Source organism: Epinephelus fuscoguttatus, linkage group LG9 (assembly GCF_011397635.1).
Source record: "Epinephelus fuscoguttatus linkage group LG9, E.fuscoguttatus.final_Chr_v1".
NCBI classification, from domain to species: Eukaryota; Metazoa; Chordata; class Actinopteri; order Perciformes; family Serranidae; genus Epinephelus; species Epinephelus fuscoguttatus.
This window is the reverse complement of record NC_064760.1, coordinates 24,271,494-24,289,252: the sequence shown is the minus strand read 5'-3', so window position 1 is coordinate 24,289,252 and position 17,759 is coordinate 24,271,494. Positions and strand designations below refer to the sequence as shown.

Below are 17,759 nucleotides of genomic sequence, written 5' to 3'. Positions count from 1 at the left end.
CTAACATCTAACAGTCATAGTATATAGTATGTGGGAAAAAAATCCCCAAAAAAGTCATACTATGATATGTCATAAAAATATGATAAAAAAAAATCATAGTATAGTATGTCATAAAAATTGTGATGAAAAAGTCATAGTATAATATGTCAAAAAATTGTGATGAAAAAATATCATTGTATAGTATGTCATCAAAATGTGATTAAAAAAAGTCATAGTATAGTATGTCGTAAAATTTTGATCAAAAAATATCATAGTATAGTATGTCATAAAACTGTAATAAAAAAGTCATAGTATATAGTATGTGGAAAAAAAATCCGAAAACAAGTCATGCTATAGTATGTCAAAAAAATATGACAAAAAATATCATAGAAATTTTATAAGAAAAAGTCATAGTATAGTATGTGATTGAATGTGGTAAAAAAAAGTCATAGGATATTATGTCAAAAAATTTTGAGCAAAAAAATATAGTTTGTCAACAAAATGTGATTAAAAAGTCATAGAATAGAATGTCATTAAAATGTGATCAAAAAGTCATACTATAGTATATCATAAAAAATATGATAAAAAAAAAGTCATAGCATAGTATGTCATGAAAATGTGATTAAAAAAGTCAGTATGGTATGTCGTAAAATTTTGATCAAAAAGTTATAGAATATTATATCATAAAAATGTAATAAAAAAGTCATAGTATGTCATAAAAATGCTATAAAAAGTCATAGTATATAGAATGTGAACAAAAAAATCTGAAAAAAGTTATGCTATAGTATGTCATAAAAATATGGTCAAAAAATATTATCGCACAGTATGCAATAAAAATTTGATAAGAAAAAGTCATAGCATAGTAAGTCATGAACATGTAATAAAAAAGTCATAGTATAGTATGTCATAGAAATGCTAAAAACAGTCACAGTATATAGTATATCAAAAAATAATCTGAAAAAAAAGTCATAGTATAGTATGTGATTGAATATGTTAAAAAAGTCATAGTATAGTATGTCAAAAAATTTTGACCAAAAAATATCATAATATAGTATGTCATCAAAATGTCATAAAAAAAAAGTCATAGAGTAGAATGTCATCAAAATGTAATCAAAAAGTCATACTATAGTATATCATAAAAAAAGATTTAAAAAAATTATAGTATAGTATGTCATTAAATGTGTTAAAAAAGAAATTCATAGTATAGTATGTCATAGAAGTGCTATAAAAAGCCAAACTATAGTATGTCATTAAATGCATTAAAAAAGTCATAGTATAGCATGTCATTAAAATATTAAAAAAAAGTCATAGTATAGCATGCCATAAAAATGCTATAAAAAGTCATAGTATAGTATGCCATAAAAATGCTATAAAAAGTCATAGTATAGTATGCCATAAAAATGCTATAAAAAGTCATAGTATAGTATGTCATAAAAATGTTATAAAAAGTCATAGTATAGTATGATATAAAAATGTGAAAAAGTCATAGTATAGTATGTTATAAAAATGTTATAAAAATGTCATGGTATAGCATGTTATGAAGATGCCATGAAAAGTCATAGTATAGTGTGTCTTAAATTGTGATTTAAAAGTCACAGCATAGTATGTCGTCAAAATATGATTTAAAAAAAAAAGGTCATAATATAGTACGTCATAAATACTGTATGTGATAAAAATGTCATTGTGTGGTATGTCATAAAATTGTGATAAAAAACTCATAACATGGTATGTCATAAAAATATGATAAAAACGTAATAGTATAATATCTCATAAAATTTTCATCAAAAAACATCATAGTATAGTATGTCATCAAAATGTGTTAAAAGAAGGCGTATGTCAAAAAAATGGGATGAAAAAATATCATAAAATAGCATGTCATAAAAATGTGATTAACACAGTTATAGTATAGCATGGCGCAAAAAATTTCGATCAAAAAAATCTTAGAATAATATGTCATCAAAATGTGATTAAAAAAAAAGAGTCATAGCATAGTATGTCATAAAAATTGTGATCAAAAAGTCAGTATAGTATGTTATAAAAAAGTGAAAAAAGTCATAGTATAGTATGTCATAAAAATGCTATAAAAAGTCATAGCATAGTATGTTATAAAAATTGTGATCAAAAAGTCATAGTATAGTATGTCATAAAAATGCTATAAAAAGTCATAGCATAGTATGTCATAAAAATTGTGATCAAAAAGTCATAGTACAGTATGTTATAAAAATGTGAAAAAAGTCATAGTATAGTATGTCATAAAAATGCTATAAAAAGTCATAGTATAGTATGTCATATAAATGCTATAAAAAGTCATAGTATAGTATGTCATAAAAATGCTATAAAAAGTCATAGTATAGTATGTTATAAAAATGTGAAAAAAGTCATAGTATAGTATGTCATAAAAATTCTATAAAAAGTCATAGTATAGTATGTCATAAAAATGTGAAAAAAGTCATAGTATAGTATGTTATAAAAATGAAAAAAGTCATAGTATAGTATGTCATATAAATGCTATAAAAAGTCATAGTATAGTATGTCATATAAATGCTATAAAAAGTCATAGTATAGTATGTCATAAAAATGTGAAAAAAAGTTATAGTATAGTATGTCATGAAAATGTGAAAAAAGTCATAGTATAGTATGTCATAAAAATGTGAAAAAAGTCATAGTATAGTATGTCATGAAAATGTGAAAAAAGTTATAGTATAGTATGTTATAAAAATGTGAAAAAAGTCATAGTATAGTATGTCATATAAATGCTATAAAAAGTCATAGTATAGTATGTTATAAAAATGTGAAAAAAGTCATAGTATAGTATGTCATAAAAATGCTATAAAAAGTCATAGCATAGTATGTCATAAAAATTGTGATCAAAAAGTCATAGTATAGTATGTTATAAAAATGTGGAAAAAAGTCATAGTATAGTATGTCATAAAAATGCTATAAAAAGTCATAGCATAGTATGTCATAAAAATTGTGATCAAAAAGTCATAGTATAGTATGTTATAAAAATGTGAAAAAAGTCATAGTATAGTATGTCATGAAAATGTGAAAAAAGTTATAGTATAGTATGTTATAAAAATGTGAAAAAAGTCATAGTATAGTATGTCATAAAAATGTGAAAAAAGTCATAGTATAGTATGTCGTGAAAATGTGAAAAAAGTTATAGTATAGTATGTCATGAAAATGTGAAAAAAGTCATAGTATAGTATGTCATATAAATGCTATAAAAAGTCATAGTATAGTATGTTATGAAAATGCTATAAAAAGTCATAGTATAGTATGTCATGAAAATGTGAAAAAGTCATAGTATAGTATGTTATAAAAATTGTGATCAAAAAGTCATAGTATAGTATGTCATAAAAATGTGAAAAAAGTCATAGTATAGTATGTCATAAAAATGTGAAAAAAGTCATAGTATAGTATGTCATGAAAATGTGAAAAAGGTTATAGTATAGTATGTTATAAAAATGTGAAAAAAGTCATAGTATAGTATGTCGTGAAAATGTGAAAAAAGTTATAGTATAGTATGTTATAAAAATATGAAAAAAGTCATAGTATAGTATGTTATGAAAATGCTATAAAAAGTCATAGTATAGTATGTCATGAAAATGTGAAAAAGTCATAGTATAGTATGTCATAAAAATGTGAAAAAAGTCATAGTATAGTATGTCATATAAATGCTATAAAAAGTCATAGTATAGTATGTTATGAAAATGCTATAAAAAGTCATAGTATAGTATGTCATGAAAATGTGAAAAAGTCATAGTATAGTATGTCATGAAAATGTGAAAAACGTCATAGTATAGTATGTTATAAAAATGTGAAAAAAGTCATAGTATAGTATGTCATGAAAATGTGAAAAAAGTCATAGTATGGTATGTTATAAAAATGTGAAAAAAGTCATAGTATAGTATGTCATAAAAATGCTATAAAAAGTCATAGCATAGTATGTCATAAAATTGTGATCAAAAAGTCACAGTATAGTATGTTATAAAAATGTGAAAAAAGTCATAGTATAGTATGTCATGAAAATGTGAAAAAAGTCATAGTATGGTATGTTATAAAAATGTGAAAAAAGTCATAGTATAGTATGTTATAAAAATGTGAAAAAAGTCATAGTATAGTATGTCATAAAAATGCTATAAAAAGTCATAGCATAGTATGTCATAAAAATGCTATAAAAAGTCATAGCATAGTATGTCATAAAATTGTGATCAAAAAGTCACAGTATAGTATGTTATAAAAATGTGAAAAAAGTCATAGTATAGTATGTCATGAAAATGTGAAAAAAGTCATAGTATGGTATGTCATAAAATTGTGATCAAAAAGTCACAGTATAGTATGTTATAAAAATGTGAAAAAAGTCATAGTATGGTATGTTATAAAAATGTGAAAAAAAGTCATAGTATAGTATGTCATGAAAATGTGAAAAAAGTCATAGCATAGTATGTCATAAAAATTGTGATCAAAAAGTCATAGTATAGTATGTCATGAAAATGTGAAAAAAGTCATAGTATAGTATGTTATAAAAATGTGAAAAAAGTCATAGTATAGTATGTTATAAAAATGTGAAAAAAGTCATAGTATAGTATGTTATAAAAATGTGAAAAAAGTCATAGTATAGTATGTCATGAAAATGTGAAAAAAGTCATAGCATAGTATGTCATAAAAATTGTGATCAAAAAGTCATAGTATAGTATGTCATATAAATGCTATAAAAAGTCATAGTATAGTATGTTATAAAAATGTGAAAAAAGTCATAGTATAGTATGTCATATAAATGCTATAAAAAGTCATAGTATAGTATGTTATAAAAATGTGAAAAAAGTTATAGTATAGTATGTCATAAAAATGTGAAAAAAGTCATAGTATAGCATGTTATAAAAATTGTGATCAAAAAGTCATAGTATAGTATGTCATAAAAATGTGAAAAAAGTCATAGTATAGTATGTCATGAAAATGTGAAAAAAGTCATAGCATAGTATGTCATGAAAATGTGAAAAAAGTCATAGCATAGTATGTCATATAAATGCTATAAAAAGTCATAGTATAGTATGTTATAAAAATGTGAAAAAAAGTTATAGTATAGTATGTTATAAAAATTGTGATCAAAAAGTCATAGTATAGTATGTCATATAAATGCTATAAAAAGTCATAGTATGTTATAAAAATGTGAAAAAAGTCATAGTATAGTATGTTATAAAAATTGTGATCAAAAAGTCATAGTATAGTATGTCATATAAATGCTATAAAAAGTCATAGTATAGTATGTTATAAAAATGTGAAAAAAAGTTATAGTATAGTATGTCATGAAAATGTGAAAAAAGTCATAGTATAGTATGTTATAAAAATTGTGATCAAAAAGTCATAGTATAGTATGTCATAAAAATTTTGATCAAAAAGTCATAGTATAGTATGTCATAAAAATTTTGATCAAAAAGTCATAGTATAGTATGTCATGAAAATGTGAAAAAAGTCATAGTATAGTATGTCATAAAATATATTAAAAGTCTTCGTATAGTATGACATCAAACTCATAAAACTAATAAAGATAATAAAAATAAAAATAATAAAGTATCGTATGTTATAACAAATATAAAAGTCATTCGATAGTATGCCATAAATATATATATAAAAATCATAGTATAGTATGTGATAAGATACAGTTAAAAAGTTATAGTATACTATGTCACGAAAATATTTAAAAGTAACAATGTATAGTATGTTATAATAAATATAAAAAGTCGTAGTATACCATGTTATAGAAATATATTAAAAAGTCATAGTGTACTATAACATAAAGATATGTAAAAAGTCAGTGTAGCATACCATAAAAAAGTGACAGTACAGTGTTCCATAAAAATATATAAAAAGTCATAATGTAGCCTGTCATAAAAATGTCATAGTATAGTATGTCATGAAAATCTACAAGAGGTCATAATATAGTATGTCATTAAAATATCATGGCAGAATCTGTCATAAAAATATTTAAAAATATCATAGTATAGTATGCTAAAAATATATATAAAAAGTCAAAATATATTATGCATAAAAAATATGTCATAGTATAGTTTGCCATAACAAATATGTAAAAAGTCATAGTATAGTATATATCAATCGTAGTGCTGTTAGCTTCATTAGTGTATTTTTTCTATTTGGCCCTCAATCATATGTTGGCTTACTAAATTGGCACCCAGTGATCAAAACTTTGATAACACCTGCTCCAATACAACCAGATATATTAAAGGGACAAACACCTTGGTATAAACAGTGAGGCATCCTCTGTGATCATGGTGTAGGTCATTATATCGCCCAAACCTTCTGCATATCACAATTACTGTGAGCTAAAGGAAAGTTCTTCAGATTGCTTGTCCAAACCCCAAAGATGTTCAATTTAGAATGATATAAAACAGACAAAACAATCAAACCCTTACAGTGAAGTGGCTGGAACAAGCAAATGTTGGGCTTTTTTGCTTGATGCATGAGTTAAGCTATTATTATTTATCAAAATAGTTGCCAATTATTTTTTGTCGATCAACTAACTGTGCATTAAAGCCAGCTGACCACATCTGGAGCCTGGGTGAACTTGAATCTCTTCCTAAGATATATCCCTTGACAGAAAAGAGAGCATGTGAAGAAGCAGTTTAAAGAGGCTAGGAGACACAGGAAATGTTTCTGTAAGGTTTACTGAGTCGAGAAAGACTGCTGCACACAGAGCTGAAATAAATAAATGAAATAATTTTATCGTAATAATTATAATAACCATCATAGTAAGATTGCTTATTTAGGGTTTCTGTCTTCTTTTATATATATAATATATATAACTTTCAATAAATTGTTCCCTTTAATATTTTTTCTCCTGTGTGTATGCATGAGACTTTGGTTTGTTCCACTGAATGTCCTGGTAGCAGCATTCTGTATCCACGGTATCGCACGGGAGCATCATCCCCTGGGTCGTTTCTATAGCAATGCTAATAGACAAGGCACCCTCCCGCCGTGCTCGCCCCTGCGCTCAGCACCCTCTGCACCTATAAGCAGAGGGTTTAGTGTCCTCTGGGGGTGGGGGGGGGGCAGGGCGTGTGGAGGAGTCATAAAGAAGGTCTCCAGTTGTCTTTGGTCGGTCGTTGGTTTGGTTGGCTGGCTGTTTTTGGTGCAGCTTGGTTTTTATACATTCCAGTTCCTAAAGCTTCAGTCCCTGCGGTGAGTTGTCACGGGTTCATGCAGGGACTGAATGGTCCCTTTCCAGAGTCCCTTGTGATCCAGCTTCACTCTTGGTTGTTGGTGCACTCACTCATACTCATACACACACACACACACACACACACACACTTACATACATTTCCTCGTCTTCCTGTTCTTACAAACATGCGTTTATTCAGTACATCACTCACTCGATCATTCCCTCATTCATCCTTTTGTCATCCATTCATCCAACAGTCTCACAGGTACCCACCAATTTAGCAGTGAGACAAATAAGTGCGTCACATGTCAACAGTCCATTATTGGTCCATTTGATCTGTGCAGATTTTTCTATCCCTTTGTCCACTATGCCGTTTTCCTGTCCTCTCCTTCCTCTTTTCCCTTTATCCGTAGGCTAAGCACCCATTCTCTTGTTCAGTCAGTCTTTCCCACCCTTGTCCTCTCTCTGTATGGTCCAGTTGTAATCCCATACTTGACGTTGTCCAGTGAGTCCAGAACAGGAGACATGAAGGCCTTGTGGTTTTTGTGGTTGTGGAATGAAGGCCTTTGTAGAGCTTGGGACTCTGGCTGCCCTTCAGGTTCCCTCTCAGTATTTCTGGCCTATGAAGAGAAGCAGATCAGGTCCATAGAGCTTCCAGCGATGGACCAGTAATGATCCAGTTGGTCCAGTAAGGGAACTAAATTTGAGAGGAATGATCACTAACTAGGGGCTGTAGTGGCAAATTAGTAGGTGTAAAGCTAAACCCCATGAATGATTCATCAAGTTTCTGGTCAATGTTTGTCCCAACAAAGGGAGGTGTTCAGTCGTGTGCGACAGAGGAGATGACTGGGTTAGCCATTGGCAGGCTCAGGTCAAGGCTTTGGACGACAAGACAGTGGGTGCTAGCGTTAGCCACTACTAGCGGGGCCCAGTAGCGCGCACCCGCTTTCCCCGCTTGCTGACGGTGGTGAAGCGAAAGGGGGTGGTGAGGTCGGGCTGCTCCCCAGGCGGGAAGCGCTTCATGAAGTGTACGTCCTGCTGGTTGGGGAGCGTGTGGGGGCCGCGGCGAGGACGGCCTCTTTTAGTGAAGCCCACGTACCAGCCTGTGTAGCGTGCTGACATCAGAGCTGTGTAGTGGTTTTCAAGAACCTTTTCCACAAAGACGCAGTCATCGCTTCGATTACTGGCCTTCTGAGAGAGCAGAGAAACCACAGGTACCCGCACACACACACACACATTGGGAGAAACAAAAAGAGGCTGGTCAGGAAACTGAAAGATAATTTGATTTTTGATAAACACATCTCTAAAAGAAAGAAGTCTCACCTTTCCTACCAGCTTGCCACGGCGGTTCATGCAAAGGTAGAAATTGGTTTCTTTGCCCCGGATTCTCACCTGGCTGCCAAAGGTATCGGCCTCCACTACGAGCTGGGCTTGTGAAGGGACAGACAGAGGGACAGACAGACATTAGAGCCGCAGGCAATGCAAAGAAACACTTTGTTGTGTTTGCAGCACTTCACAGGTTCATTAAGTTAAGGGATGTCAATTGTTAACTGTTAATAGGTTAGCTGCAGAGAATATATTTGAGCAGTTATACGCTTTTCAGACTATAAATCACCCAGTCCTGGTGGGAGCTAGCTAGCGGTGCCACTTGTGGTGATTACTACTGGTAATGCCATCTCGACTTTATGCCATTGCTTTGGAAACACTGACCCAACCCTCAGTCTCCCCCCAGGTCGCCCTGATCATTAAGCAGCTCAGTTTTGAGCCGCAAACCCCCACTGTTAGTAACGTTGGCAGTGTCAGCACGACAGTGGTGCTAACAATGCTAAAGGGGTTTTGTGGCTCAAAGTAAAGCTGCTGTCCTCACCAGGGCTACCTTGGGGAAGACCACAGGGATGCTGCCATGTCTCCACAGCAACACTGTCCTGCCGCCAGGCAGCATTACAAGCAATAATAGCGAATGAGTGGTGCTGCTAGCTAGCTCCCACCTAACCCGGGTGTACAGTAGAGAGCAGCCAAGGCAGGCAAGAGGGTGGGCAATGGGCACTGTATGTTTCCACATCTTATTGCAGCGAGCTAACCTGTCTGTTAGCAAAGCCAACAGATATTAAAAGGCAAGAGATTTACAACCCAAAGCATTAACATTTGATTACCTCTAAATGGATAGCGCTTTGAAATGTGGTGCTAAAGTGACTGAGTCAATTGAGTGCCAGACTAAAAGAAAGGTCTATTATATCTCACTTCATTTTGCTTTTTTTTTTTTAAATTAAAAGTTAGACACTGGTCAATGGGTGTCAGGCTCTTGAAAGCAAAATTAACTGAAACTGACATCCCTAATTAGTTTGTATCACACAAATATTAGAGGAAGGAAGATAAAGATAACCCAGATTTAGAGCTCACTTTGTTTCATATTGTCCAGGATTATTTGCCAAAGCAAAGAACAACATTCAAGCTTACACAAACAAGCCCACAGCCAAGTAGTGTGACACTAATTGCACAGATTACCAGCCAGCATTAAATCAGATTTGTGTTTTTATAACCAGATAAGGCATTCACATTAAATCACAGTTTCAGGATTCATAGCTGCTATTAAACCTGCTGATAAATCACAGGCCGATGTAAATGTCTCTTGCTGGACAGATGGTTGTCAGATAAGCCCGGTCACACACATGGATGTGAGGCCGCTGACCACAAATGGGCCTCGTAAAAAAGATAACAGCCAAGAGTAGACAGAGCACGGAGGGCTGGGAGGAGCGGGAGAACACTCAGACTGAGTGTCTGCGATACTGTTGTTTTAAGGTGAGTGCGCGTGCGCATGCACATCTGTGTATCTGTGTGTGTGCAGGTGCATGCATGTTCATCCTTCCAGGCAATACCGCTTCACCAAGTACACATCTTCAGAGAGCGCTTTTGCCTGTTTAAAAATAAATCCCTAAAATGGTTCCTACATGACCTTAGTCAACAAAGGGGTCAAGAGAAATCAATACCTCCCTCCCTCTTGCCCTCTTCCTCTCTCTTCCCCCAACTCTCCTCTCGTCTCCCTTCTGCTCTTTCGCTTCATGTTTATACCTTCATGCTCCCGCCCCTTCTTTGCTTTATTTCTTCTCTCTCTGCTCTTGGTTCCCTTGTGTAATACCTCATCGCCGTAGTTGGTCAGTTTTGGGTGGATTGTTCGGCTTAGGAGGGTCCCACCTACGGCTTGAAGTGGCGTGTGAGTGACCTGACATGTTTGTGAATCGACGGGGTGTGCAATGTGAGCCACCGCTGAAGCACATACAGAAATATGAACTCTTGCTTTCTGGCTTTCTTCTGCTCATTGATTCTGTGTGTGGTTTAAGAATGGGTTCGACATCATTACAGACGGAGAAAGGTGGAGAGGAGGAGGGAGTGGGGGATGGACAGAGGGAGTGTTGGAGGATGGTGGGGGGGAGAGGAAGCCTGCTGTTTTAAATCCAGAGGAGACAACAGGGAGGATGAGAAATCAATGGAGGGATCGATGACGGAGATGAGTTTCTAACACTCGGTCCGACACGCTACCTGCCAGGCTTCTCCCGCTAACTCACTTTTTTCACTAACACCTTCTGTCCTCTTTCTCTCTCCCTCTTTCTTTCTCTCTTTCTTTTGCTCTCTTGTGAATCATTGAGTCAGCAGCCAGTCGATGAGGTCTTTGTACTCCCAAGACAAGCTCCACTGCCCCTCTGCCAAAGCCTGGGGAGGCATGTGTGTGTGCTTTTGTGAGTGTGCCTGCACAGTTGCATTCTGTATCCATTCATGCATGCACTTGGTCAACCTTCAAGTCTTTGTACTTGCAGCCGTTAGTCAGTGTGAGTGTGCATGTGTGTGCAGGGAAGCATCTAACTGTGCATACATTCACATGTACCAGAGTGTGTGCCTGTGTGTGTGTCTTACCAAATTTGTCTCCATCTTCTCCTCTAGCGCTGATTCTGCGTCCCAGCACCTGGACGTGTTTGCCGCTGGTGCGGCTGTAGAGCTGGTAGACCCGGTGGTGTCGCCGACTCATGGTGTCTCGCACCTGCGTCTGGTTCTCCACATGCACACTGAAGTTGACCCCATCCACACCAAGTACCTGCTGGATTCACACACACACGCACAGAGGCAGACACACACCCAGAAGTTGGCACACACATACATTTATAGAGTCATGAACAGGGTTGAAAAACTGCAGATACTACCAATATACAAGTTGTCTTTTATAATGTATGGCTGCTCTCTGACATGCATGCAGACTCTTACCTGTAATGGATTGCACATCACCAGCAACATCTGGATACATCTGGGAAAAAGTAGAAACAGATGAGTTCAGAAATATGTAAGCAACATTGAATGTTGGAAGAGTCATGCGTGACACCATGATTTCCATCTCTTTCTTCTCTGCCGTTCTTTCTGTTCAACATGTCTTTTCCTTATTGGGTGATTACTCACACTGCTGGGTGTGTGGCTGGCACGGGGACATGACATACAGACAGGCAGATGTCCAGGCATCGGCAGACAGACAACACCCAGGGCACTGTTTATCGTAACGCTACCAGCCTTCTGTCCAAACCCACTTTCTGACCCGTTCCTGACTTTCGCCACACCAAAATCTGGCCTCCAAATGACCTGATTGGACCGTGGCGAAATGGCAAACATGCCGAGACAACTAGAACATGTTTTGGTTTGGACATCTAAGGGACTGGGCTGGCTTATTTGGCTGCTCTGTGTATGTAGACAGCTGGGCTGGACTACAGGTGTACACTCTGCTGTGATGTGGCTTTGGAGAGCGGTGGACTGTGGTTACATTTAGAGATGCTATGAATAAGTGAGAACATGAGCTGTGGAAAGATGATTAATGGAGGAATCAATTGGTGCAGAGTAACCATGGTGACGTAGCATGCAGAATTAATGTGCATTGTTCTTTTAAAAAATAACTTTTATGCATTATTACTTGTTCCTCTGATGTGGACTTTCAGAGACATCTGTGATTGAGACAGCTGGTTATAGTTACAATTAAAATTTGTCTCACTTTATCACATTCCTTAATTAAAGTTTAGACCTTGACCTTGAATGTATCAAATGTTATTCACAGCTTTAGTAAGGGAGTGATTGTATTGCGCAAAAACTACTCTGGCAGTCCTTGAACTGTTCTGAATTAGTGGCTGAAGACATGATGAAGTTCAGAACCAAGTGTGTGGGCTGAAAAGCAATTCTACGAATTCTGTCTTTCCCCACCTCATCGTCTGCTATCTCTCTGCATGCCTTTTCTCTCTCCGTCTCTCTGTGCTCCACTCTTTCTCTCTGACTTGTTGTCCTCCCTATCTCTTTTCTACCTTATCTCTTCCTCCCTGTCTCTGTCCACTCTACCTTTCTCCTATCGTTCCCTGCCTCCCTTCTTCCTTTATGTTTGGGGTTAGCAGGGTGACTCCTCCACACTGTCATGGGCATGCACACAGATGTGCAGATGTGTGCAGGGTGGATGTGTGTGTACAGGAGGAGCAGGCAGCTGACAGCTGGGCCAAAGCAGAGACATACGCGCTGCTGAGAGAGGGAGATAGCGAGGAGGAGAGAGAGAGGGAGACTGAGAGGTACACAAAGGGATAGGGAGAGGGAAGGTGATGTAAGAATAAATAAAGGGGAGATGAAGCAAGAGAAGGCTGACAGATAGTAAGAGAGGTGAAAGATAAAATCAGAAGGAAGATACACAGATGTGAGAAGGAGACGGTGAAAAAGAACTAAGGTTACATCTTGAAGGAAGGAGGAGAAAAAGTGGCAAAATGAGAGACAGTAGTGTAACCACAGAGTGTGGTCTGGCGTGAGAAGTAGACAAAAAGATAAATAATGGGAATGAAAGAAGGGGGGGTTAACTTGTGCACATCGTAACACATGTCATTGCCTCCTGACTAACACACACATATGTACATATGCTTGCTTTCTCTCATCCCCACTCTTTCTCATCTCGTTTCTCTTTCTCAACATTTCTTTCCCATAGCTGGTGTTTTGGCCCCTGACTCGTTCTAATAGATGCAGATATCCTGGGCAATGCAATAGAGTGTTGGCCCTCACATTTTGCCTGCGCAGCCGAAAAAACCTGAGCGCCTGTGCATTGTGAGGACTCTCAGCTGTTAAAACACCACGGCTGCACTGCCGCCGAGGACACTGCAGGAAAAGTGCCTCGGCACTGGATTCCCCCGCTCCCACAAAAACCACAGACACTCCATATTATGCCAGCCACAGAGAGAAAGAGAAGGAGAGAGGAAAGAGGGAGACAGGAGCAGCCAGGGGTGGGGGAGGGATGAGAAAACGAGAGAATAAGAGAGCGCCGAGTAAAAGTTGGGGAGAGTAAAGACAGAAGAAGGTATGGAGAGAGGGAAAGCCCGGTGCGCCTTGGCCGGCTGCCAAAACAAGCAAAGGTCTGACATCATAAACCTGCGTCCCAGCAGATCTACCATATGGAGGCTGCGGTTAGACTAGCAGGCCTCAGCACCGAGGACTGGGCAGCAGCGTGGAGTGAGAGCGGTCGGCCTGGTGGGACTCAGCACAGAGCGGCGGTTTCAGCTGTGTGTAGCAGTGGTTAGCGTGGTAGGCCAACACTGGAGCAGTGGGCTTCGGCATGGTGCAAGAGTTTCAGATGTTCAGCAGCGGGCCTCGGTGAAGAATAGTGGTTAGGCTAGTGGGCGTGTGAGTGGTATCAGCAGTAATAGGGCCCATGGTGGAGCAATGGTTAGGGAAGCACAGGGCCTCAACATGGAGCTGCGGCTTTATGAGAAGAGCAGTTAACAGGTTGTTGTGGCAAAAGGCCCTTGGCTTTTCTTGTTGGCTGAAGACATTCAGTAAGATCATGCTGGTAAAACAACACGGATGAAATGAAGTGGCTGTGGTAACACTGATAGGCAAGAAGGAAATGAATGGAAAGATGATTGGCTCTGAAAAACCTAAACTAAAACCAGCAGACTAAACAGTGAGACTGCTCCTCCTCAGATACTGCCAGGGGCGCCATCATTCATCAGTTATTAATTCATACTTTTTATCTGAGCAAGTATCTGTGGAAAAACGGGGTATAGGCAAGACAGGAAGACAGATGTAGGCAGTTAGGTGGGTAAGTGGAGAGAGTGTGAGGGAGACACAGACGAAGAGAGAGAAAGTCAGGCAGACACCAGCAGCAGCAGCAGCAGCACACACCCTGTCCAGGTTGTGTGAGGAATGAGAAGTATCTGGAGATGACTGCCATCTGGGAGAAGTACAGCCGACACAAAGAAAGAAAAATAAATCCCTTGGCTTTTAACAAGACACACCTCAAATGGGCAAACTCAAGCCCCCTGAGTCTGTATCCTCCTCCCTTAGATTTGCTCTTGGCACTTTATCATTTTCCTATCCCACTAGATAAAGCCGGTGTTATTTGACTCAACTTCTGAAATATTTTCAATAGGGGAAAAAAAGTATTTTCTTGGCGATGGGAAAATGGCCTTTCCTAAGCCAGCTTGGCCATCCCTGAAGTAAGTGCAGATGGTGATGGAGATGTTTATGGCAGGTTTTATGAGTAACAGGGCCCTGACTCTGACCCAGTGACCCTGAACTGTCAGCCAATCAAAACAGGGCCTTCCGTGGCATGTTTTCTATGGGGACTGATGAGGAGTGATGTAATCGTTAGACACTGCAACCTTCCTCTCCATCATCTTCGTCTGTAGCTATAGGCCTGTCACGAAACTAGTTTAAACAGCCGAAGACAGAGATAAGACCTGAGCTGATAAACAAGATTTTTACATGATAAGTGATAAAAGTGACTTACAAGACGGTCAGCGTGGAAAGAAGGGGCCACATTGCTTCCCCCCTCCACTATGGAACGTGTCCCAGAGACAGTCTCCTCGCTCGGTCTGAGCCAGTCCGACAGTCCGGAGAGTTCCCCTCTGTGTTTTGAATCCGCTGGATGTTGTGCAGAGTCAAAGAGTCAGCGGACACTCCCGTTGGCATCGGCGGCGGCGTGCCCCGGTTCTCCCGGCGTGGGTAAATGTGCGGGCGCGGGCAATGTGGGGTGTGAGGCTGGGGTAACTGTGCCACTGTGACCGCCGGGCAACCTCTAACAGCTGTCCAGACCGGTGGAGAGACGGATGGGCGGGGGAGCAAAGGGGGAAGGTTAGGGTTTTAAAGGCTGCGCGTCCCCGACAAGGAGAGGAACAGGTGAAAGCGCGCTCACGCGTCACAGATAACCAACTCCAATCGACCTTGTTGACCCTTAGAGTGATGCTCAGCCCTGTGGACAGATGCGGTGCGTGCGTAATCTTCTGCGTAATCCAATGCGTAACGTTTCAGCGCAACAGAAAGCTTCTGGTCACCAAAATGAATTCTGTAGTCGGTGAGATGATAAAAGAAAGTGGTGGAGTGTTTGTTCCGGTACAGACAGGAGTAGCAGGCAGGTTTAGTCCCAGCAGAGCAGGGTCAGGAGCTGTTGGAGGTGGGCTACCTGGGCTGGCTGATGGAGCAAATGGCGAGCTGGAGACGGGGGCTCTGCGGGCGCAGGGTAATGCAGGGCTGCCTCGGTCATGACTGCGCCCCCACGCTGGCTCAACGGGTCTGTGGCTCAGGTGACACCAACCAACAGTGTCCGACAAAGAGGGCGATAAGGTCCCGGAGCGGTCCAGCTCAGAGGGGTATATGGAGAGTGGTGAATGAAAATGGGAGGGGATAATAAAGGGGAGAGAAAGACGAGGGAGGGAGGGGTGGCTGGAGAGGATGGGAACAGCTGTGACTGGGTGGCGGACTCAGCCACCCGCGACACCGCGAGGAAATGACAGCCGCACTTTGCACCTGATTTTCCGGACTTCCCCGCTTGCCTCAGCCGCTGGTTACCGCCTGGCTGCAGCAGTCCTCCCTGCGCCTTCTCGACACAATACCAGCCAAAACACAGCACGATGACATCACCTCCAAAATGTTTGAAGGGGGAAAATGCAATCCGATCTTTTTATTTATTTTTTTAAACGTAGAAAGTTTAAGCAGTTTCTCAGAGGGGGGAAAAACACGAAAGTCTCCTCGTTCCGAGAAAAACGAACTCCGCCGTGCAAGAGGAGAGGAGTCGAGCTCACCAGTTTCTGAAGAAATAAAAGTTAAAACGGGCGCACTGGAGACGTGTTTACCCAAAAAAAAAATCACACTGACAGATCGACTCCCAGTCCAGAACCTGCACCGTGCCCCTTCCCCTTATATTTGCCTCCCTGTTTCATTCAGACACCAGAGCAGAAAACGCAAGAGAGAAAGCAAAAAGAGCCCAGCCGTGCGTTTTTTATCCACTTCACTGGTATTATGCAGATCCTTCTCCCTTTCAAAAATTCCAAGGTTCCCTTCCATAAAAAGCTCTTCTTGAGGGGGGCTGCACAGGAGAGGCGCGTCGGCAGGCACAGACCTCACTCCAAGAAAAACCAGAACAAGATTTTAACAGACGCGGATCAATCCTCCCTCCCTCCTCTCCTCTCCTCACTCCCTCCCACCTCTCTTTCTCTCTCCCCTCTCCTTCTCTCTCTGCCTCACACACACGCACATGCACACTTATTGGATCAAAATGGGATTAGTCAGTCGCTATGCGATGCCGACCCAACTTACACTGCAAAAATATAAATTTTAACAAGTGTTCTGTTCTATGTGAAAAACATCTGCTAACGAGGTGAGATAATTTTACTTGTTTACATCAAAGCAACTTGTTTCTGTAATTTTTACACATCAGGCAATTTTCTTTTGGGCTATTATGCTATTCTGTCTTGTTTCAAATAATGTTTGTTTGTGGGAATTCCTGAAACAAGAAAATTCATTGGAAACAATTTGAATGATGTCATGGTGCCGGGAGGATTTCATTTGTGTCCAGGAAATAGGATTTTAAAGTAAATGAATGTGACAGAAAGAGAAAGAAGCAACAACTTTTTTTCTGTGTTCTTTTAAAGATCTCCACAAAACAAAGACACCTGTCTCAGTCAAGTGAACATCTGTCTTAAAACCGAGCGCACTTCTTGCCCTCCACTATCTCCCCCGTAGATAACCTCACCCCTGCAGCCTCAGTGGCCCCGGACTCAGGATGAGAGGGTGGAGGGCAGTGCACTCACACACACACAACCTTCAGAGCCGCCGCGCTTTCAAGTGATGTATTTTGACTCCCCATTTCATAACTTTTAAGTTAAACCTTAAGAGGGAAAAATGAAACGGAGAATGAGAGACAGTCGGGAGGGCGGTATGTAAGCACGGACACGGATCCAAAACGAACATTTCTCAGGGATTTCGGCAGCAACGCCCGCTCTGCGCTCCCAAAACTCCCTCTCACCGCCGCACAACCGCAGACGGTCAGCCAAGCCAACACAACACTCCTGCCATACCTTTCATTCACTCACACACACACACACACACACACACACACACACACACACACACAGAAAAAGAATAGGGGGAAAAGAGTGTAAATTTGTGCATGTGAGTGAGTGTGTGTGTGTGTGTGTGTAATAGAGGTGGGAGGGGGTTGGCCTCATACATCAGGGACAGTTATCTTGGCTCCAAGTGTAGGCTTATTCTTTTCAACATTGTACTTTCAAATCACACACACACACACACACACACACACACACTTGCA

General features: G+C 39.1%; 1 protein-coding gene across 4 annotated transcripts; it reads right to left on the bottom strand.

The window, feature by feature from the left end:
• Positions 1-6,656: 6,656 nt before the first annotated feature.
• Positions 6,657-17,244, bottom strand: fgf18a (fibroblast growth factor 18a). 4 transcript variants are annotated; one of them, XM_049585798.1, is made up of 5 exons: positions 14,943-17,244; positions 11,414-11,453; positions 11,069-11,249; positions 8,483-8,589; positions 6,657-8,347 (listed from the first exon to the last, which is right to left on the bottom strand). In XM_049585798.1, the coding sequence occupies exons 1-5, from the start codon at positions 14,972-14,974 to the stop codon at positions 8,078-8,080; spliced, it is 630 nt and encodes a 209-aa protein (XP_049441755.1). In that variant the 5' UTR covers positions 14,975-17,244; the 3' UTR covers positions 6,657-8,077. The 4 variants fall into 4 exon arrangements, with proteins under 4 accessions (XP_049441755.1, XP_049441754.1, XP_049441753.1 ...); XM_049585797.1 differs by having other exon boundaries at positions 6,657-8,350; positions 11,069-11,246; XM_049585796.1 differs by having other exon boundaries at positions 6,657-8,350; positions 14,943-17,084.
• Positions 17,245-17,759: the final 515 nt, after the last annotated feature.